The sequence below is a fragment of the Perca fluviatilis genome, chromosome 2, assembly GCF_010015445.1.
Source record: "Perca fluviatilis chromosome 2, GENO_Pfluv_1.0, whole genome shotgun sequence".
Lineage (NCBI taxonomy): Eukaryota > Metazoa > Chordata > Actinopteri > Perciformes > Percidae > Perca > Perca fluviatilis.
Genome location: NC_053113.1, coordinates 30,138,626 through 30,162,550, shown reverse-complemented (window position 1 = coordinate 30,162,550; position 23,925 = coordinate 30,138,626). Strand labels below are relative to the sequence as shown.

The window sequence follows — 23,925 nt, the reverse complement described above, 5'->3', positions numbered from 1 at the left end:
TCAGGCAAGAGAGGATATTAAAATAAATGTTTGGTAAATCAGTTAAGTATTGCATAGTCAAACAGCGTGTGTGTAGCTTGACTTTTATAGTGTATCCACAGAGTTGAAGCAGAGAGCAAAATCAGACTAAAATTTAAGAATAATTTCACTTGTAACCCAGCTGTTACTAAAGTTATGCTTACTTCTCTTACCCCCTGGACAAAAGTAAGGTGTTGAAATGACAGAGACAATAATCAGTGTATTTTATATTCTGCATAGAAGTCATTTTAAAATGCATTTCCACTCACTCACACATTCATATTACCAGATACTTCTGCTTAAATGTAGATACATGAAAACTGTAGATAGGAAGCTGGAATTGTCTTCGTATGATGAACATTTTCCTTGGTGGTGCTCATCTATGTTATGAATGTTGTTGATTTATGATGATGAATGCTTACACAGTGGTCTTGTTGCCAAACGGATTATTTTCAGAAGATAACAGCACTTCAACAGCAGTTTTCTTTGATTATGTAGACTAAATGAGTTCCCTCCATCTCTGTTTCTCCCCTCCAGGCAGCATCTCACCACAAAGACAAGCCTCTTCCCCTCCCCCCAGCGCTGAGGGATCTCCCCCCTCCTCCTCCTCCTGACCGCCCACACACAGCCGGGGCAGCCCCCGATGGACGGCTGCAGAGGCGGCCCTTACCCTGCACTCCTGGGGAGAACCCTCGAGATAAGCTCCCACCTGCACCCCCAAACCGGCCCCTGGCTGACTGGAACGCCCGGCCTGTTCCCAAGGCCCCCACCTCCTCTTCCTCGTCGTCGTCATCCTCCTCCTCATCTTCCTCATCCACCCAAGTCTCCAGTCTGGGAGTGGACATTCGAGCAGGTGTCAGGGAACTCTCCAACCGACACTCCCTCCCCTTGGCGCTGCCCTCTGCTCTGGACACACGCTCAGACTCCCAGAAGAACAACAGCTCCCTCAGTCTGGACCACCAGCTGGTCAGAGAAACACCACACACTAATCTACCATTTGGTTGGATGTGCATTCATTGGCTACATTATGAACACTTTAGTAGTAACTGTCCAAGTAAGAGAACTGAAAAGATAAACGTGTCTCCACCTTCTAACAACCCACTATACTGTACAGTATAGGTGGGTGGGTTTTTATCTTAGTCACCCTCTACACAGCCACTGTTTAATCACTTTTTTAATTGCAATCAAAGGTGTATTCATTACCTCTATTACTATTTGTAAACTCAATGTTGTTCACTTGGGTTTGGCCCTACCATCTGTGGCATTAGAGTTACGTTTTTGTTAGTGTCAAAGTAATTTTCCATTTTGGGAACTGTGTTTTTTGGCTTTCTTTGGAGTAAGTTAAAACGTTAAACATAAAGCCAGAGCCAGCAGCTGTTAGCTTAGCTCAGGAATGTGTTAATACATGAGCTTTGTGAGTTGCTGGTAGGTGGATTTAAAAAAAAAAAAATAATTATTTTTACCTTTGGGCAGAGCCAAGTTAGCCGTTTCCCCCGGTTTCCAGTCTTAATACTAAGCTAAGCTAACTGGCTGCTGGCACCAGCTTTATATACAGTATGTATGGTACAGACATGAGAGAGGCATCAATCTTCTCATCTAACTTTCAGCAAGAAATTGAATAAGCACGTTTCCCTTCATGCCAAACTATTCCTTTTAATAATTGGTTTCAAGATTCTTCACTTCAACGTTTCTGAGATTTCAGCTTCTGCTTCCTTTCCAGAGTCTTGCAGCAGTGGCCTGTCAAGATTACGACAACCCCAAAGTCAAGCCCTCGGCCTCAGCCAACGCCATCTATTCACTGGCAAGAAGGTATGTTGTACTGGCACCATAATGACATTAGAGGAGTGGAGCATCTCATCTTTGAATGACTGATTGTTGCTTACTTGCAGATCACAAAGGCCAAACAATACGTATATTAGGAAGCTCAAAACATTTCACCTTTTTAGTGTTTTATATTTCATAAATCCATATTTACAGTTGTAGTGTAAATATTCTTGGGTTATTTGTTCCCAGACCTTCTCCAGCCCAGAGGCCAGTGACTGGAGAGGAGGCACGGGACAGTGAGGAGGAGTCGGAGTACATGATCCCCTCCTCTCGCCCCGTCCTGCCCCCTATCACAGCACCACCTGTCGGGGAGACCCCACCAGTCCCGAGGCCTCAACAGGCTCAGCCTCTATCGGCACTCCAGACACCGACACAAGCCTCCACACTCAACTCACGGTATTCAAAACACTCAATTAATCCACCTCCAGCAGCACATCTCGATGAAATCACTTTGGTGACTGCAGTACTGCATCTGTTAATGGTTGTTCTTGTTGTTGTTGTTTAAATATTGTTTTTTTTTCATTGTAGGCTGACACTGGCTGAACTAGAGGATGGACCTCAAATGTATGAAGCTATGTACAACATCCAGGCCAGGTCACAACAAGCCAGAGATTCAGGTATTTTGATTTGTCAATCTTTGGATCAGGTGGACGAGGACAGCCATTTGTGTTATCTCTGCTTTTGAATTAATCGCTGGTGGAACATCTCTCTCTCTCTCTCTCTCTCTCTCTCTCTCTCTCTCTCTCTCTCTCTCTCTCTCTCTCTCTCTCTCTCTCTCTCTCTCTCGGTCTATCAGATACTGTAGGGCTAATACATTGTTTTCAATACATCCCAGACTATTCCGAGTTGCCCCCACTGGCGATGACCAATGGTCCCAGAGACCATGCAGCCGAGGACAGGGAAGAGGAGGAGAACGGCTACGACTTCCCAAAACCCCGGCTGCCAATGCCCACAGCTCGACGGACCCTTTCAGAACTGGGGGGGTCGTCTTCCTCCTCGTCATCTTCCTCATCATGCTCATCTACCACAGCTGCTTTCAGCCGCCTCTCTCTAGATTCGGACGCTGGAGCCGTAGCCTGTAAGTATACTTACCCCTGTTGAGCCAGAGCTTGCTTTTAATGCATAATATAATACATTTTTAATATTATAATATAGTTAATATTCTCCCAAATTATGGGGTCATTAACAACAAGCCATCTTATCAAATAAGGGATTTTTTACTGTGGCATTACCTACAGTACATCATCCAAGGCTATAGGTGACTGTTAATGTTTGCGCATGTGCTAGATAAAGGGATATCACCACCTCTGGCTTGCAGTGAAACTACCTAAATAGCTAGATAGAATTAGGGTAAATATGAAATTTGGGTGAACTGACCCTTTGAAATATGGGCTTTAGTGAGAGACGTGGCACTTAAAAATTTATATTTTACATTAGTGGTACAAAATTGTGTCGGTTTCATAAAATGACTTGATGTAAAAATTTAGAACAGCAGCCTCTTTGTTCAGGTACTTACTGGCCAAAAAGCTAAATTTGCTGATGAATCAATATCTTGAAGTAGAAGAAAAGTCCTCTGACCTGGAGAGCAGCCTGAAAAGTTGACTAAAGCATTTTTCTGCTACCGGATATGAGGCCAGACATTATGCAGATTTTCCAGAAGCTCTCTGAAGTAAATGTTAGACGTTGATAGATTACCATGAATTGATTGATATACATAATTTGCTCCAGTATGTGCAATCACTGTGTGCAAAAAGGGTAAAGACCAATAATTGTAGAGAGCTGCTCTGTTACATCCGTGACCTTTTTGAAGCTAGAAAAACAGTAAGTGATGCCTCCAGGATTTTGGCCATACCTCCTCGTGGAATGGCCTTCTGTATCCTCAGAATCTCATATTGACCACTGAGATGTCACAGACCACAAGGTTGTGCGGAGGTTTGCAGCTAATGCAGCATTAGTGGCCTTAGCACATTCTGTAGAAGGAGGTTGAAAAGCATTTATTTCTCAGAGTAATCTCCTTGTCTCTGCAGTGAGCTGACATTTACTTCCTACAGTATGATGATTGCCAACTGTCTGAGTGTTCCACTGAAGACTTAAATCGTTACATCGGAGGACCAATTAAGTGGCTCTCAGACAAGGCTGACAAGCTCTCAGATCATAATTGGACTCTTTTATGAGTGCTTTATTAAAGGTTGCTGCAGTGAAAAGATCAACCAGTTCACCATATGCAGTATGATTTAAAAAAAAAAAAAACTTATTGCAAGCTATTACTCAGTGGCCTGTTTGCTACAGGCGCTTCATTAAAGTGATCAGGATGCTTTTTAAATGAGATGTAAAATATTTTCAGTAAAGAAAATCTTTTTTTATAATGACCTTTTTTAAGGGTATTTAAAAAGGACTGGATCTTGTTTCAGGTTTAACCTAAACTTAAAACTAGAGTTTTCCAGACCTTTTGTTTGGCTTTAAAGACGTAAACATTCCCTCTCCCCTTTTCTTCAGCCTTTTCAGAGCCGGTGGAAGCACCAGAGAGACCTCCAAAGCCCCTGCCCAGACGAATCAGCTCGGAGCGTCGACTCGGCCCCGTCCCGCCCGTCCCTGCCCCACCCAATGGTGGTGCAACAGGAGGAGAAGCCAATCCTCAAATCAGTAGTGAGATCGAGCACCTCATGAGTCAGGGATACTCTTACCAGGACATCCAGAAAGCACTGCTGATCGCACAGAACAATATCGAAATGGCCAAGAATATCCTACGCGAGTTTGTCTCCATTCCCTCCACCGCGCATATTCTTACATAGCACGCTCCTTGTGCCTCTCCCTCCTGTTTGCTCTCTCGCCCTAGCTTGGCCCAGCCTGGTTGGGTTTAGGTCGGCACAGCCTAGCCCAAAGCCCAAAGCTCATTGCCTGCAGCACTACCTCCGGTGCTGGCTGACGCCCTACATCCCTGTGGATTTTTAACTGGCTGTTACACCAGCGAGCTCACAGCATCTCTGGGACATCCGCGATCTGCACTCCATGCGCTTTTAACAGTGTCTGGCCTTCTTTAAACTGCTACAGCAGGCCTTTTCGTTTTCACGCACATCTCCGCAGGAGTGACTAAGCGTGTCTGAAACAATGACAGGACGCCACATGGCGCGAGACTTTCGTAGAAATCCTGGAAAGACAGATTCTTATCTTTTGATGTCGAAGCCTCTTGCTGAAAATGTAACCAACACCTCACAAATTAAAAAATGTATGTCTATATGAAAATTTAATATATGAACAAATATATATTAAATGTGTGTAATATATACAGTACTTGCATATAAAGTATGTAAAAATGACTTTGAGGGTCGCTGTTGGTACAAGTGATGTGGGGACCAAATTAAAGGGGGGTTTGGCCCTTTCTCTCAGACTGAGGGATGTGAGCGTGGGGAGAAATACACATGTGAGGAAGAGTCAGGGTGTCTTCCTCACCAGGATGTGCTCAGTCAGCAGCAGCTTAGCAGACGTGCAGCCGAGCTTTTTCATTATGAATTCAGTCTGTTATGGCCTTTTGATTAACAATGTTGCTTTGGTACTTCTTCTTTTTTTTAGAAAAACATGCTTGTTTTGTCGTGTTGTATTTTTCAAAGTAGCATGACGATGGTTTCGGGTCTGGGCTGTCTGGCAGCGTGTGTTTATATTTGTGAGTTTGTGTATGTGAGCATGCATGTGTGTGTGTGTCTGCCAGCCTTCCTCCTTGCTCTTAAATGAACCCCCTGTTCCTGTACAACATGAATGTGGAATTACAGTCAGTATACTCAGACGTGTGTTCTGTAAACGTACTACTGCTCTAACTCATGGCAGGGCCTAGTGTAGCTGTAGAGCCTGGCAGTGAGATTATTAGAGGACGTACTAATGTTGACGACCCTGCAGTACCAGACAGGCTAGTGTTGTGTGATCCGTGGTGGCTGAAACGTTTTCGTTCTGTCTTTTGTCTAACGTCATTGGCTGGCTGGTTAAAATTTTCTGTCTCCAGCTCTGTCCAGTGTTGTGAAACAAAAAAAAAAAAAAAAAGTCATTGTTTTACTTTGATAATATATTATTGTAATATGATCATAAATATTGTTATTATAATTCATTCAGAAGTGCTTCACTGCTGCTACTATTGTTAGTGCTAAATAATTATGCCTTAAATGTACATTTGTGAATATTGTGTTTAACCATCATCCTGGTTCTTTAAAGTGACAGTATCATCCGTATTTCTCTGGTCGGTAATGTAGCATACTTGAAAGTACAAGTGACTTGTGAGCCTGCAGCCCTCTCAAGCTGTCGTCTCTTGAGTGTTTTAAAATGTTTCATTTTTGGAATAAATTCTAGACTCTGTAATAAAGCTAACAAAATGCTTATGCTATGGAAACCAGCCATTTTGTTATAGTTTCAGGCCTCTCTTTCACACCAACTTCCTTTCTCTGCGGCAGTTCACCCCCCACTGGAAGGAGGTTATTGCTGAGGCTTTTTGAAAAGTAGGCTCATGGGTTTGCTGGCCCACCCCCAAGTCTACATTAAAATCAGTATTTGGGCCAACTGTAAGAACTTACTCAGGAATTATGTTTATCTAAACAAGTGGCGTTCACCCGAGCTGTCAAAAACCCAGAGGAGACTCATTGGCATAGACAGCAGCTCACCTGCCATCTCTTCATCCAGGTGACATGTAGCCAAAAGTATCCGCTTGATGAAGTCACACAAGTAGCCTATTACTTTTTTTTTGGTCACGTTATAACTTGCACATTTTTCATATTATTTCCCAAGTTGACCGGACTAGAAACAGCAGCTTCATTTCCTGGTACTATGAATGAATAAGATAAATAAATGCAAAGAGCTTTTAGGTACATTGACTTGAACCTCTCCCAGCATATGAAGAAGAATGTTGTTGTTTTTTTTGGTGGGGGAGGGTGTAAATCATGTCAATAGCTAATCAGCCCTTGCTTATTCTGGGTAATGCTGTCTGTTGACTGGAAGCTATCTCTGCGCTGTCTTGCCATTCTCTAGTTCTCTTTTTTTTTTTTTTTTTTTTTCTGTTCCTAGTTGCCTTGAGAAACTTCTTGAATGATGGGTAATGGACGGGGAGGTCCCCAATCCTCAATACTGTACCAATGTTATGTTGATGCTTCGATGACAACACGTCATTGTGTTATTTACCTTGATTTTATTTTTTTCACACAGTATACAAATTTGTGCTTTGATACTGTCACTCTAAAGAAAAAGCTAATTGTATAAAGTTAGTGATATGAAAAGAAAATGGCTGTTTTTTTTTTCTTTTCATTTTGCATTCCAGTACATGTATTTTGTTCCAAAGGTTTTGTTTACTTATGTTAATAATTCTGTGAGCAGTGCCATATGTTTAGAGGTCCTCACCATGTTTAGAGTAAGGCCTTGTTTTTGAAGAGAGTTTGTTGGTATTGATCTGTACCTGATGATATCAGAAGGCCAGAAGATTGTGCAGTATTGCTTGTATTAATCTGTCCAGTCTGCCTTGTCAGCCACATCAGGCCTGATCCTTGAGCACAAGTGCTGATTTGTCAAAGGTCTCCTTTTGTTTGTCTTACTTCCCCGAAAGATAAACCAGGTCCCAAATCAGTACTCAGCCTCAGAGATGCTTGATGCGTACCAGCCCCTCTTACCCTCAGTCTCTGTGTTGGGTTACTTTAACGTTCTGTCAGAAGAGGGAGCCGTTGTTCCATGTAGCTGTTTCGCTTCTCATCAGTAAAAGGCATTCATTAACTTTACGATGGTTTTCAAAGCTCATATCACTTTGGAAGTATGCACAGTGCTGTTAATAAAATGATAAGCAAAAGCCATCACGTGTCTCTTTTCTCTACATGCATATTGAAATGTGTTTAGCTTGTAGATGCCATGAATCTGAAAAATATTAAGAGTTCAAAAGTGACATTTAGGAGTGTAATGTCAACAGTAAAAATTAAACAATTTACTCAGCATGCACAAGCCATTTGTGATGACTCAATGGTCTTTTTATGACATATACTATGACTTTTTAAATGACTTTGATGACAGACTGGATTCATTAAAGTCCTGACAGATACTGTACAACAGGGGTTCTAAAAGTTTTGATGACTCGAGTGCTAATTTAGGACATATGATTAAGGGCGGCATAGGAAAAGTGCACACATGAAACAAAATATATTTAAAATAAATTAGTGTACACAGTAGTTTATTAAATGTGAGCTATTGAATGTGAAAAGATTGATGGGCCGAGGGTTAAAATAATTAAAATATAATGCATGCAAATGATAATGCATACAATTGATGTCACGTTCAGGGGCTGCACGAAATGGTTCTGAGCCGAAATTTGAGAAACTATGCACTATAATAAGAATTTTTAATACAATTTTTATGACATACTATACTATGCCTTTTTTTATTACTTTTTCCGACATACAATACTATGATTAGTTTTTTAGCTCAGTCTGTTAGAATAGAAGACTTGGTGTCTTTCATTGGGAATTTGATTCCTATTATTTGCTAAATGCTATGACTTTATGATTTCTTTCAACAAACTGTACTATGACTTTTTTAGACATACTATACTATGATGTTTTCATGACTTTTTTCAACATACTATATTATGACTTTTGCATGATGTTTTTTCACCATGCTATACTATGACTTTTTATGATTTCTTTCAACATACTATATTATAAGTTTTTTCAGACTTTTTTTCAGCATACTATACAATGACTTCTTCCGACACACTATACTATGCCTTTTTTCACTTTTTCGACACACTATACTATGACTTTTTATGACTCTTTTTCGACATACTATACTATGACTTTTTTCAACATACTATGACTTTTTTATGACTTTATTCAACATACTATATTATGACTTACTATACTGTGACTTTTACATGACTTTTTTCGACATAGTTTTCGACTTTTTTATTTATTTTTGACATACTATACTTTGACTTTTTTATGACTTTTTTCGAGATACTAAACTATGACTTTTTATGATTTATTTCACAAACTGTACTATGACGTTTTTGACGTTTTCATGACTTTTTCGACATGCTATATTATGACTTTTATGATCTTTTTCGACATACTATGACTATGACTTTTTTATGATTTCTTTCAACAAACTGTACTACGACTTTTTTCTATGATTTTTTGAGACATACTATGGACCTTTTCCACAGCAGACATTTTTGACTTGTCATAGTAGGAAAAGCACAGCTGAAACTGATAACCTAAGCTAATAGCAGTAAGCTATTTCAGTGAGTCAGCATGCACAATACCAGGACCTCTCCTAAGTGGAATGCAGCCATCATTAATGGTTTTGAATACACCTGTGCTTTTCCTACGATGACATGTCAACATGTCTGCCGTGAAAAAGGTCTATACTTGACTATGACTTTTTATGACTTTTTTGGACATACTATACTATGACGTTTTCATGAGTTTTTATTGACATACTATAATGTGACCTTTTACAACTTTTTTCGACATACTATTCAATTACTTTTTTTACGATGTCTTTCAACATATTGAAAGATATAACTATGATTTTTTTCAGAATTTTTCAACATACTATACTATGACTTTATTTCAACACACTATATTATGACATTTTCGACATACTATTCTATGACTTTTTATGACTTCTTTCAACATACTATGCTATGACTTCTTTCAGACTTTTTATCGACATACTATACTATGACTTTTTTCAACTTACTATACTATGACTAACCTGGTTGACACCAGACCCTTCTCAGCTGTAACTGAGAGTGGCAGAGCAAATCTCAAATTTGCCGGAAGTTCGTCAGGGTTTACCCAGGCTATACTATGACATACTATACTATGACTTTTTTGACACACTATACTTTTACTTTTTTATGACTTTTTTTGACATGCTATTCTATAACTTTTTATGATTTCTTTCAACATACTATGCTATGACTTCTTTCAGACTTTTTTTTCGAAATACTATACAATGACTTTTTTATGACTTTTCGACATACTAGACTATGACTTCTTCCGACATACTATACTATGTCTTTTTTTATGACTTTTTTCACCATGCTATACTATGACTTTTTTAGACATACTATACTATGACTTTTTTCGACATGCTATACTATGACTTTTTTCGACAGACTGGACTATAACTTTTTATGACTATTTTCGACATATTATATTATGACTTTTGCATGATTTTTTTGTCACCATGCTATACTATGACTTTTTTTTGACATACTATTCTTTTTTTTTTCTTTTTTTTTATTGACATAAAAGAAAGTACATTCATACATCCCAAGTTTCTAACACATTTCAATATCAAACCCCCTCCCCTCCACCCTCCAGCAGGTTGTTAATAGATACACAGACAGAGCATTCCTATCTCAACAAAAGATCTTTTAAATCAGATATCACCTTCTCCCATATTTAAATTGTATGCAGCTGAGCATCATTTATTCTTGCTGACAACAATTCTAGGTAAGAAATATCCCAAAACTTTTTTATGATTTCTTTCAACATACTATACTATTACTTTTTTCGACATACAATACTGACTTTTTCATGACTTTTTTCAACATACTATACTATGACGTTTTCATGACTTTTTTTCAACATGCTATACTATGACTATATTCGACATACTATACTATGGCTTTTTTATGTCTTTTTTCGACATACTATATTATGACTTTTGCATGATGTTTTTTCACCATGCTATACTATGCCTTTTTAGACATACTATTCTATGACTTTTTATGATTTCTTTCAACATACTAAATTATGAGTTTTTTCAGACTTTTTTCAACATACTATACTTACCGTGCGTTCATGGACATCGTTGAAAACGTCATCATTCACATCACTTCCTGTGTGAATCAGAGGTGGGAAACTCGGGCTAGATTTTGCTAACCCAGTTTCCCAGTTGGTGACGCGTTGTTGACAACTGACGTTTGATTTTGGCGACTTTGGTTCACTGAACATATTTCAATGACAATAAACTGTTTATTGTGGAAAAATGCTTCTGCCAAGAAAATACACAGACATAACATGTTTCAAATTATTCATAAATAGGCCCATGTATAAAAAAACAACACCTTATCCGTGTCCTTTCCCATTCGTTGTCCTGCAGATAACACAAACACCTGTCTATGTGCTGTTTGTATGCTCGTATAAGAAAACAGCAGCAAATCTTTTGTTTTTGTGGCCTCCATGTTTTCACACACTTGATGCTCTAGGCTACGGCCAACCGTTGGTGGCAGTCATGCAACAAGTTGTTATGCCAAACGCCAATATAACAGAAGAAGAAGAAGACGCATCCCGACAATGTAAATGCTGGCAGTCGGGAAAAACAACGTAATCACGGGGGCGGTCCCTGTTATTCCGAGGTGGCATGAATGCGCCATATGACTTCTTTCAGACTTTTTTCGACATACTGTATTATGACTTTTGCATGATTTTTTTTCACCATGCTATACTATGACTTTTTATGATTTCTTTCAACATACTATTCTATGACTTTTTATGACTTCTTTCAGACTTTTTTCGACATACTACACTGTGACTTTTTATGACTTTTTTTTTATATACAATCCTGACTTTTTCATGACTTTTTTCGACACACTATACTATGACTTTTTTCGACATACTATACTATGATGTTTTCATGACTTTTTTTCAACATGCTATACTATGACTATATTCGACATACTATACTATGGCTTTTTTATGACTTTTTTCAACATACTATATTATGACTTTTGCATGATGTTTTTTCACCATGTTATACTATGACTTTTTTAGACATACTATTCTATGACTTTTTATGATTTATTTCAACATACTATATTATGACTTTTTTCAGACTTTTTTTCAACATACCGTACTATGACTTCTTTCAGACTTTTTTGGACATACTATACTATGACTTTTTTCGACATGCTATACTATGATTTTTTTCGACACACTATATTATGACTTATATCAACATAATATACTATGACGTTTTCATGAGTTTTTTTCAACATGCTATACTATGACTATATTCGACACACTATACTATGATTTTTTATGACTTTTTTCTACTTTCTATACTATTACTTTTTCATGATTTTTTTCTACATACTATGCACTTACTTTTTCATGATTCTTTCTACATACTATACTATGACTTTTTTTCGACATACTATACTTTGACGTTTTCCAACATAGTATAAAATTACTTTTTTATGACTTTTCGACGTACTATACTATGAGTTTTTTTTCGACATGCTATAGTAACATACTATAAAATTACTTTTTTATGACTTTTTGACATACTATACTATCACTTTTTTCGACACACTATACTATGACTTTTTTTCGACATACTATACTATGAATTTTTATTACTTTTTTTCTACATACTATACTATGACTTTTTATTACTTTTTCTCGACATACTATACTATGACTTTTTTCAACATACTATACTATGCCTTTTTTATGATTTCTTTCAACATACTATACTATTACTATTTCCGACTCAATATACTATGACTTTTTTGACATACTATACTATGACTTTTTTTAGACACACTACACTATGACTTTTTAATGAGTTTTTCGACATACTATACTATGAAGTTTTCATGAGGTTTTTTTCGACATATTATACTATGACTTTTTTCGACATACTATACTATGATTATTTTATCACTTTTTTCAACATGGTACACTATGAATTTTTTTTTAAGATTATTTTTTGTGCATTTCCATGATTTGCGCCGTTAATCATTTGGACAGCTTAGATTTGAAGGACTTTGTGACTTTTTATGACATACTATATACTATACTAGATATGTTCTGTTCTGTTAGATGTTGAGGTGTCTTAGATTGGGAGTTTGATTCCCATTAAGTGCTAATTATTTCCAGAGGAAAGTCACATTATGCTATGACTTTTTTCGATATACTATACTACGACTTTTTTTCGACATACTATACTATGATTTTTTTCAACATACTATATTATGACGATTTTATGTTTTTTTTTTGACTCACTATACTTTTTATGATTTTTTCAATATACTACACTATAACTTTTTTCAACATACTCTACTATGATTTTTTTTACATACTATACTGTGACTTTTTTCGACATACTATACTATGACTTTTATATGATTTTTTCAACATACTATACTATGACTTTTTACAAAATACTATAATGTGACTTTTTAGATGATTATTTCAATGTACTATGCAAGGACTTTTTATGATTATTTTCGTCCTACTATACCATGAATTTTTATAAAATTTTGATGACATACTATACTATGACTTTTATGACATTTGTATGGCATACTATGACATTTTATGACATACTATACTATGACTTTTTTATGGCATACTATATACTATGACTTTGTATGGCATACTATACTATGACATAAGACATTCTTTATGAAATACTATTCTATGACTTTTTTATTTTTTTTTTCGACATACTATACGATGACTTTTTAATCACTTTTTTGACATACTATACTATGACTTTTATGACATTTTTATGGCATACTATGACATAATATATTATGACTTTTTAGTGACTTTTTATGAAATTCTAGATACTATGACTTTTTATGATTTTTATGGCATACTATACTATGAGGGTTTTTTTTTTTACATTATTTTTGGGGGCTTTTCACGTTACGCCCAAACCACACCTAGCTACTTCAGACCAACCCATTTAAGATTTGCGTCGGGCGCAAGAGTCATTTATCCCACCGGTATAATAGCAACAGCGGCCGAGATCCGCCCACAAAGCTACTTGCGTTTTGCGTTTCATACGTTTCAGATCGTTAAAATAGGGCCCTATGACTTTTTCATGACTTTTTATGACTATGTATGGCTATACATTCTATACTATACAAAATCTAGTTTGACTGTCCATGGTTCAAATGAGCATCATGTTTGAGCCATTTTTAACTTATGTAATTTACCATATGTCTGCAGGAGCAGAACAAAATGACCATGATTTATTTGTCTGCATGTTAACAATAACAGAATAAGTAAAGCTACGAGCATATAATTTCCTAGAAAGAACTTTGTCATATTGCCGTACTGGCAGAAAAAATAGATATTTGTTTGAAAAAACCACTTCCAAGTAAATATTAATGTATTACTCATGTAATATCAGAAACATAATTCTCCATATACTTTGAATTGTATGCTTGCCTTCACATTTCTTTATATTCAACTGTGCATTCAAACGTCTCTACAGGTTAACAAACAATTAATTAACTGGAAGAGTACCAACTGAACACGGTTACTATTATCCTATAATTAGTACCACATACATACAGGTGCATTCTAGCGAATTATAGGAAATTAATAAGAAATCTTTCAGTACCTGTAATTCTAGTAAAAATTATTAGCCTAACCTTTTAAAAAAAGTTGTATATTAAGTAGCTCAACATCTAACTTACAATCATTTTAAGCTATTATTTTCTTTTAACAGTCAAACTTTATTTGGTATAAGTTTCCAAAACCACAAACAATGAATTTGTTGGTAAATTGGTTTGAATGTCATTGATGACATTCATTTTACATTTCACAACTCCAAGGCATTAAAAAGGCATTTTACAGAATTCAAACATCCAAAACCATGTAACAGTGGTAGTTCTTAACAGCAGAACAAAACAGACTTAACGGAGGGTAGGAAGGGTAAGTATGGATGATACCTGCACATTACTGAGCACAGTATGTCTTGATTGTTGATGGTCTACAAACTTAGTTTGCATATGTGAAGTCACAGTCATTCCCCCCTCTTCAGTTGTCATGTTGTTAGTCGTCATGCATTCTGAGGGGGATTCTGTGTCTCCCTGGGATCCAACAGATTATTTAAAGTTTCAGTCAAAACATGAATTACTTAATTTCATAATTCATTCATTAAACATAAAAGTGTCTTTGAGGGCAACTTCATGCCGTGAGCCATATTTAACATGGACCAATAATCTGTTCTACCCTCATCCTTCCTCCTAAAAAAATAACAAAAAATACAGTCATAGTAAAACAAAACCACAGTTTCACATTGAAGAAACTCATCTGCATGAATGAATGATAATAACAACAACAACAATGAAATCAGTGCACTAAACATTAAATAGAAACAATTACAGGCTTTGATTGAATTTCTAAGGCATCTTTTTAACTTGGCTGTTGGCATTGCTTCCACTCAAACACACAGAAAACTTCACTAGACTGTGAAGGAAAGAAACCATGAAGTAAAGAGTACTACAAATAAAGTTAACCCTTCTATGTCAAATGCTGATCAGATTATTCTCCCATTTGTAAGTGACTATATGTAACTTTTAAATGTTTCTGAAACTGTAATTTTTCATCTAATGATCATAAATGACTTTGTAACAGCAAACGAGACTAACAGTGAAAAGTACGCTATTTTTATATAGTTTTTATTAATGCCTTTGCCATGTTTTTCGGCGAAGTCACAAAATGTTTTACGGCAGGTAGACACATTCTGATGGGTCACAGATTTCGCTGTTAGTGAGTATCCAGCCAGGTAAAAGGTAGCAGGAGATTTCTTAATATAGACCAAATAGTATTTTTTATTTTATTTTAGAAGTTATCTGTTGTAGTTATGGCTGATATGACCATTACAGAAAAAAAGGAAATTAAATAAAGAACAACTAAAAGCTAAAAAGGGAAAATGACAGATGACGGGCAAAAACCCAAGTCAATCTCGGTCGGGGCTTTCAACAGATGGAGACAATTACGGGATTGTAAATGATTCAAAAACGTCCCTGAATTGGCCCTTAGGTATGCAATATGTCTATTTCATTCATAAAATAACTTTACAATGCGTGATGTGGTTGTATGTCAGTAGCCTACATCAACTTACTCTTCCATTTAGCGCCAAGTTTTTATTAATTTTCAGTCTGTGTTTGTGTTGGCCTACTATTTTCTTTTCCCTTGTCCCCCTGTACTTGTGTAAAGCGTCATTGGGTTTCATGAAATGCTCTATATTAATCTAAGTTAAATATTACGTTGGTTGCTACAACAAACTCTTAATGCCTTGGCCCGTAACACAGTGTCAGTGATAACGTTACCGGTTTAGCTCACAATACATCCATAGCAGGCTAATTTACTGTATGCAACACTTAAAATGCATCTGTAACTTATTTTCTTATTGTAAATGAATGATTTTCTGTCTGAGCAAAACATTCATCGCAACTGTATGACCTCCAGGTAACGCCAACTCGATAATACAGTGGGCAATACAGCACCGTAAAGAAAAGACCTTTACGACAGCAGGTGTGGTAAAAAGCTTTGTTGCTAGAATCAACACAAACTGGAAGTAACAAATAGCCACTTTATTATACAAACAAACTGGGGAGTGTAAAGACGAGAATGTTAGCTGTAGAGAAGGAAAAACTACAAATGTGAATGATGCGTGATTAAATGACCTAAACATTTGTTTTTCAGAGCTAAAAGGAAAAACTTTGGTGAGGCTGTAACTGGCTGTAGGGAGAGGCATCGTTGCATCCCCAAAGACTTCAGTGTACAGACTTAAACAAAACAGGAAACACAAACAAAAAAAATATCCAAAATAAAAACAAGACATTTACCTAAGCTCTTCTTGCTCTCCATAAAGAGCACCCAAACAAAATAAAACACTATCTGGTCATTTATTTTTGGTTGTTTTTTTCTATCGAGTTATTTTAAATAAAGAAATATATACATAGATTATAATATGTACACTTGATAAAGAGCTGTTTCAGGCTGCTCTTCAGTGATTACTTTGCCTGAGGTGATGCGTAGTCGGGTATAAAAACAGTCCCTGCTCAATGTTGTGCTCCAATTATTGTTCTACGGACAATCAGCAGTATACAAGGCTCGTGGTAATGGGAACTCTAGGCGAAGGATTGTCCTTGGTTTATAGGTGGGAGATTTATTTGCAGAGTTAGGTCATGGAGGGCTCAAATCATTTCTCATTAAAGCTCATTCCAACAATAATGTGCTGGATGTGAAGGACAGTAAGCAAAAGCTGCAGCATGGAATAATTTGAGTCTCAGTCATGCATCATGATAACTGATGGAAGACTGAGCTTTTCCACGACATAACTCTGGGATAAGGAGCTTTGGTGGAAGCTTGAAGGCATCGGCCAGTCTGAGCCTCAGAGGGAAGAACAGGAGCAGCTGTTGCCGTGTCTGCAGTCGCCTCCTCACTTCTGTACATCCAGGTACTCACCGCTCTTTACTCCAGAGGGCAAACACAGACAATAAAACACAAAGAAGGAGGGAGAGAGGTGGGGTTGAGGGTGTGTTAATATGTTAATGGTATAATCAGATCAGCAGAAAAACAACATCACTTTACTCTACAACCCGTTCAGTTAAACAGTAGATATCTACCTGGTCATTGGGAGGTTGCTTTTCTCCGTTGACCCCGAGGAGCACAGCTTCCTCTGTGTTGTCGCTTTTCATCTCCACCACGATGTTATCTTTGCTGGACTTGTCTTTGGTGCTGCAAGACCAAAAAAACTCCTTAAAGTTAGAAAAATACATACTCCAATAGACTGTTCTTCTATCCAGCCCGAACGACGATGATTCATAGTTTGTTTTGATTTACTTTTTGGTCATTTGGGGGCAGTGGAAACAAGTTGTAAACACAACACTGACATACATGTATTATCACCTTTTAAGTTTATATGGTAAAGGAGTCGAGTTTATGTCCACCTGACAAATGCAAGTCTTATGTTTACTCTTCATTCAGTTACATTTTTGGTCTCTACCAACTCCTCAAGGAAATATCCGTCTCTTTAGCTGCTAAATGCTTCATATGTTCATCATTTAGTGGCTCACTTTGTCTCTATGCTGTTTGGTGCTGAGCAGATAGTGTAAAGGTGTGCTTTTAGAGCTTTTAAACATTGAGTTAAATGATGATACAAAGCTCCACAGAGAGGAACTGCAGAGTTGGTGGTAATTATTGAGCAGCGCCTTCCACATTACATGTTCATTGTACAATCCATTGTTAATATGAAAATATAGATTACAACAGCTTTAACCATGTGTGTGTTAACTGCACATATGGGTATGCCTACAATGTTGCTTGTAGTTATGTTAAATTATGTTATTTTAAAATTACAAAACTACCCAAGTCTTTACCAGTTTTGTCCCTGGCCTATACAGTATTTGAATTTGATGTTATAGATGATTTAAGGCCAATTAGGGTGTTAAGTCTAGCAGACTTCCTTAAAACCCACAGAACATAAATGTTGGCCATGTCTGCCATGAGGTCAAGCATCTCAGTTAGGACCTTCCAGAAAAATGTTTTTTTTTGTGATTGTTGCGGGCAAAAATCCTTGATTATGCATCACGTTTTCTTAAAAAATGTGATGGATTATGCAGGATATTTATGCAATTTTATGTGATGAAATTGCGGGAACTTGCAAAAATTGCGGGAACTTGCAAAAATTGCGGGAACTTGCAAAAACTGCGGTTTGATTAAAAAGAGACAAAAAAGGGATTCCCCCAACACCCTGCTTTTCGATGATGTTCACGTCTCGTAATTACGTCACTTCATAACTTTCCCATGGCAACAAGGGAAAATGACTGCTCTTGTGTGAAGTAAACTCAAAAATTTTTAACTTTCTGCTAAGATATATGTGACTTTTTTGCACCGAAAATACGGGGATTATGAAATCATGCAAGCACCACATATTTTGCGCGGAAATCGGCAATTTATGCAGCGAAAGTGCGCCGTATTTCAAAAAATGCTCCCCCCGCATAAATATGCAGACTTTGGCTGTTTATGCATTGAACTATGCGATTGCATAATCATGTTTTTCTGGAGGGACTGCATAACATTCACATGGGTTTAGAGGTTGATCTGGAGACATCTAAAATAAAGTTAACAGCCAATGACATAACTATTCAACTCTCTTCCTACAAGGAAATTATTATGGAAGTAACTTCAATATTAACTAGATATAAAATTAAAGGCCTATTTGTTGAAAAAGAAAGCAGGAAAGAAAACAAAAATGTTTTCTGATTGAACTGACTGTACTAACTATAAACCTTCACCAGATCTGATGATAGACATTTAATCTTGCTTTCCACATCAAAGAAATCTGCTAAATAACTTTTTGTATAATTAATTTAGTACTTCCTGTTTTGATCATCGGCCATGCTGGCCTTCTTTCATGTCTTATTCTGTCACCCAAAAGCTATTTTGTCTATTTAGTTTCTAGGATGAAAACTTTCATTGGTTGAGAACCAAAAAATATTTGATGTCCGCTACAACTGCCGCTGGGTCTAAGGGGATTAAATCTCATTGCATCTTCACCCTCCAACAGTACGTGGCTCTGGCTCCTACTTACAGGTCTTGCTTGCCGGACCGGCCACAGATCTTGCCCTTTTTGTAGAGGAAGTAGAGCACACTCCCCAAGATAGCTAGCAGCAGGATGCAGATAATGATGACCGCAATGATAAAACCCCTGGACCCTGCTGGAGAAGAAGCACAACAACAACCACAAGGTTACTGGCTGTAACTGGATTATGAATGGATGGTATGGAGTAGGAGAGGCGGATACAGGATCGCATCAGGCAGGCTGTGCAGCATTCCACAGTGTGTAGGTGCAGTAGATTTTTACAGCGTGTCTAAAGAGAGTGCAGCACTAGCGTCATTCAGGTGACCTAAACCTGGCAACCTAAAGAAAAGAAGTCATTCAGGATTGCAGGAGGACAGGTGCGCTTATATACAACATGCACAGGAAGAGGTGAAGATGAACAACTCAATTATGGTTTGAGATTTTGTTCATCAGGAGAGAGGGGGCTCTGATGAATGCTGGGAGGTGAGAGAGAGGCAGGTGCTGTGGAGGTGAAGTGGAAGGAAGCTTTTTGCCTTTGAGATGGAGAGGTCAAGGGTCTTCAGCAGTGTAACATACAAACCTGGTTTTATTTTTGCTTTTGGTGTTCCTGCTTTGAATGAGAAAAGCCACATAAGAAGAATTATCAGTTGTTGGCTGGATGTATTAAATAACTCATATCAGCAGGACACACACACACACACACACACACACACGTTAGACCTTTAACAGAGGCCTGGACTGAACACAATACATGTTTAATTTGTCTTATCTGTGATTTGATTTGATTTAAACATCTAGCTCATAGGCCGACTAAGGTCAATAGCAAAACAGTCATTTCCGAGGGCAGCCGGTTTAAGCTCATTTAACCAGCGCTTTTCCAGAAATGACAACACAGAACAGTTTTTCTCTAAGGGGGAAATTTCCTGGCATGATGTACAAGAGAGAGAGGAGGCAGGAGGAGAGAGAAAACACAAGGCGGCACCCGTAATGGGAGTCAGGAGACTCACTCTGAGTGCATTTGAAGCATCAGCTGCTTTCTACAGTCACGCTGAACATTTCTGGGAAAGAAACCTAATTTTCAGATAATTTGTAATACTTATTAAAATGACCGCATATTAGCAAATACAGTTTAATTACATAACTTTACAAGGAGAAAATAAGAACTATGCCAACAAATTAGTCTATTAACCTCGCAGCGATGACAGTGATATCACCCATTAGGAACTATAAATACTTTTTAGAAACCACAGCTTTTAATCAGAGCGATCGCTAACCAACACCCTCTGTAATGACCTTTCACCGCGTGCTCGTGTGGATCATTTCTGCAGCCTTCAGGCTGAGGTTTTGCTTCTTCGCTCTTAATTCTTTCTGTCTGACTCACAGAAACAAACGGCTGTGGTATGTAAACCAACTAACACTGAATATGCAGATAATAAACTTTACTGACAGCACCAGCAAGTCCTTTTGTGGGTTTTGTTTGTGAGTTTTTTAATTTTCTAAACTTTTTGTAGTTGATTTGACTCGGAGTGGTGCGAGGCGACAGTGCAGTGATTTACGGTGGTCTTAACGGAGACGAAGGAAATTGTACTGGTGGTGGCTGGTGTAGTGGTGTGTATAACTGAAAACAAGTAAAAGGCACAGATGGAAGGACAGTCCCTGTTAACACACTGGTGGAGGAGGGGAGCACATTTACCAGCCGTACAGCGTCTCGTCCAAAACAACAACAACACTGATTGAAATGTCAGGAATCACAGGCAACACGTTACAGCACATGGCAGAGTGTGAGGCCTTCAGACAAAGTAAAAATAAACAAAGAATTTAATTAGTTAAGTTAATTACATAACTTAACAAGAAGAAAGTAAGAACTATGCCTACAAATTAGTCTATTAACCTTGCAGCGATGACAGTGATATCACCCATTAGGAACTATAAATACCTTTTAGAAACCACAGCTTTTAATCAGAGCTATCGCTAACCAACACCCTCTGTAATGACCTTTCACTCGTGCCTGTGTGATAATTTCTGCAGCCTTCAGGTGCGTTTGAGTTTTCGTCTTTCGCTCTTAATTTCTTCTGTCTGACTCACAGAAAAAACATGTGTAAGTATGTAAACCAACTTACACTGAATATGCAGATAATAACCTTTACTCACAGCATCAGTCAAGTCCTTTTCACGGGGTTTTGTTTGAAAGAGTTTTTTTTTTAATTTTCTAAACTTTTTGTAGTTGATTTGAATCGAGTGGTGCGAGGCAGACAGTGCAGATTGACTGTGGTCTTACCTGAGACGGAGGAAATTGTAGTGGTTGTGGCTGGTGTAGTGGTGTGTATAACTGAAAACAAGTAAAAAGGCACAGATGGAAGGACAGTCCCTGTTAACACACTGGTGGAGGAGGGGAGCACATTTACCAGCCGTACAGCGTCTCGTCCAAAACAACAACAACACTGATTGAAATGTCAGGAATCACAGGCAACACGTTACAGCACATGGCAGAGTGTGAGGCCTTCAGACAAAGTAAAAATAAACAAAGAATTTAATTAGTTAAGTTAATTACATAACTTAACAAGGAGAAAGTAAGAACTATGCCTACAAATTAGTCTATTAACCTCGCAGCGATGACAGTGATATCACCCATTAGGAACTATAAATACCTTTTAGAAACCACAGCTTTTAATCAGAGCTATCGCTAACCAACACCCTCTGTAATGACCTTTCACTCGTGCCTGTGTGATAATTTCTGCAGCCTTCAGGTGCGTTTGAGTTTTCGTCTTTCGCTCTTAATTTCTTCTGTCTGACTCACAGAAAAAAACATGTGTAAGTATGTAAACCAACTTACACTGAATATGCAGATAATAACCTTTACTCACAGCATCAGTCAAGTCCTTTTCACGGGGTTTTGTTTGAAAGAGTTTTTTTTTTTAATTTTCTAAACTTTTTGTAGTTGATTTGAATCGAGTGGTGCGAGGCAGACAGTGCAGATTGACTGTGGTCTTACCTGAGACGGAGGAAATTGTAGTGGTTGTGGCTGGTGTAGTGGTGTGTATAACTGAAAACAAGTAAAAAGGCACAGATGGAAGGACAGTCCCTGTTAACACACTGGTGGAGGAGGGGAGCACACGTTACAGCACATGGCAGAGCGTGAGGCCTTCAGACAAAGTAAAAATAAAGAAAGAAGTGACACAGACAAGAGGGGAGGAACAGAAGGAAAGGGGTGACGCGAGGAGGACAAAAGATAGAGACATACACCCAAATAAACACAAAGAGCAGAGACAGGAAACGCAAGCAGCAGGAGGAACTCACTGGCTGTGATGTTGAAGGCCAATACGTCAGTGCCGAACTCGTTGGAGGCATTACAGAAAGCGGTGATGTCATTGGTGACCGTGACGCTGACCACACTCGTAACGCCCTCCTCGGTCTTCATTTGGGATGTTGTCTCGAGATTCTGGCACAAGAACACACAGTTAAAACAGAGAAAAAGGCAGGTACACCAGCGGAAAATATTTCCCTTTCTTCTGCATTGGTCAGATCTGACACATTCTGTCACAGACTGAAGAAAGGTGCTTCATCTGTTTGAAATGCAACTAACCAACCTTTTTATTTATTTTTTGGGCATTTTTAGGCCTTTATTTCCACAGGACAGATGAAGACATGAAAGGAGAGAGAGAGGGGGAATAACATGCAGCAAAGAGCCGCAGGTCAGAGTCGAACGCGCGGCCGCTGCGTCGAGGAGTAAACCTCTATATATGTGCACCTGCACTACCAACTGAGCTAACCCAGCCACACAGCAAGAAACCAACCTTTACTGGCAGCTGATAGCACCTCTCCCAGGCCAATCAGGGATTTCTTTCAATGCATTAACACTGTAAAAAAATATACTTTAAAATCAGACCACTTGGGTTGAAGATATCGCTGTGCTTTGAGAATGCTAATGCTAACATGGCAATGACAATGCTAACATGCTGATGTTTAGAAAATGTTTACCATGTTCACTATTTAGCATTTAGCTAATTAGCACTAAACACAAAGTACAGCTGAGGCCAATCCATCTAGTGGATGTTGAGACATTTCACTGGATATTTAAGGATTTTGACCTGTTGGTGACGCTTGATAAAAAGTCATTAGGATCACCAAAGTCATTAGCATACATCATCCCTGTGCCATGTCTATATGTCTATATGTATGTCTGTATGTCTGTATACACATATATATATATATATACACACACACACACACACACACACCTATGAGTGAACGAGGTAGAGATGGAGTGACCCTGCCCGGAGCCAGGCCCAGATGGCGGGCTCGTCAGCGAGCGTCTGGTAGCCGGGTTTGCCACAGAGCCCGGCCGGGCACAGCCCGAAAAAGCTACGTGGCTCCCATCTCTCCAGCCCATGGGCCCACCACCTGTGGGAGGAACCGCTGGGGTCGGGTGCGCTGCCACATGGGTGGCAGTGAAGGTCAGGGGCCTCGACGGACCAGACCCGGGCAGCAGATGCTGGCTCTGGGGACGTGGAACGTCACCTCTCTGTGGGGGAAGGAGCCGGAACTGGTGCGGGAGGTGGAGCACTACCGGTTAGATCTAGTGGGGCTTACCTCTATGCACAGTCTCAGCTCTGGAACCATACTCCTGGACAGGGGTTGGACTCTTTTCTTCTCCGGAGTTGCCCAGGGTGTGAGGTGCCAGGCGGGTGTGGGGCTATTCACAAGCCCCCGGCTGAGCGC

The 23,925-nt window shown here is 38.4% G+C and overlaps 2 protein-coding genes across 15 annotated transcripts in view; one reads left to right on the top strand and one right to left on the bottom strand.

Annotated features, from left to right (window-relative positions):
• The window catches only part of cbl (Cbl proto-oncogene, E3 ubiquitin protein ligase), a 43,179-nt gene extending 35,521 nt beyond the window's left edge, over positions 1–7,658 (top strand). The window contains exons 11-16 of the mRNA XM_039821605.1: positions 556–984; positions 1,739–1,827; positions 2,032–2,238; positions 2,371–2,459; positions 2,678–2,920; positions 4,339–7,658. Of these exons, the coding sequence (XP_039677539.1) occupies positions 556–984; positions 1,739–1,827; positions 2,032–2,238; positions 2,371–2,459; positions 2,678–2,920; positions 4,339–4,634 (1,353 nt within the window). The 3' untranslated portion in view covers positions 4,635–7,658. The remainder of the gene's footprint in view (positions 1–555; positions 985–1,738; positions 1,828–2,031; positions 2,239–2,370; positions 2,460–2,677; positions 2,921–4,338) is intronic.
• Positions 7,659–14,323: 6,665 nt separating this feature from the next.
• Positions 14,324–23,925, bottom strand: part of mcamb (melanoma cell adhesion molecule b) — a 43,055-nt gene continuing 33,453 nt past the window's right edge. The window contains exons 12-19 of one of the 14 annotated variants that reach the window (XM_039821506.1): positions 22,504–22,645; positions 22,199–22,249; positions 21,485–21,535; positions 20,776–20,824; positions 19,787–19,818; positions 19,216–19,342; positions 17,249–17,360; positions 14,324–17,096 (exon numbers count right to left, since the gene is read on the bottom strand). In XM_039821506.1, coding sequence (XP_039677440.1) covers positions 17,094–17,096; positions 17,249–17,360; positions 19,216–19,342; positions 19,787–19,818; positions 20,776–20,824; positions 21,485–21,535; positions 22,199–22,249; positions 22,504–22,645 — 567 coding nt within the window. In that variant the 3' untranslated portion in view covers positions 14,324–17,093. Of the gene's footprint in view, positions 17,097–17,248; positions 17,361–19,215; positions 19,346–19,786; positions 19,819–20,775; positions 20,825–21,484; positions 21,536–22,198; positions 22,250–22,503; positions 22,646–23,925 lie in introns of all 14 variants that reach the window. The other 13 variants (XM_039821492.1, XM_039821498.1, XM_039821511.1 and 10 more) reach the window with 13 other exon arrangements.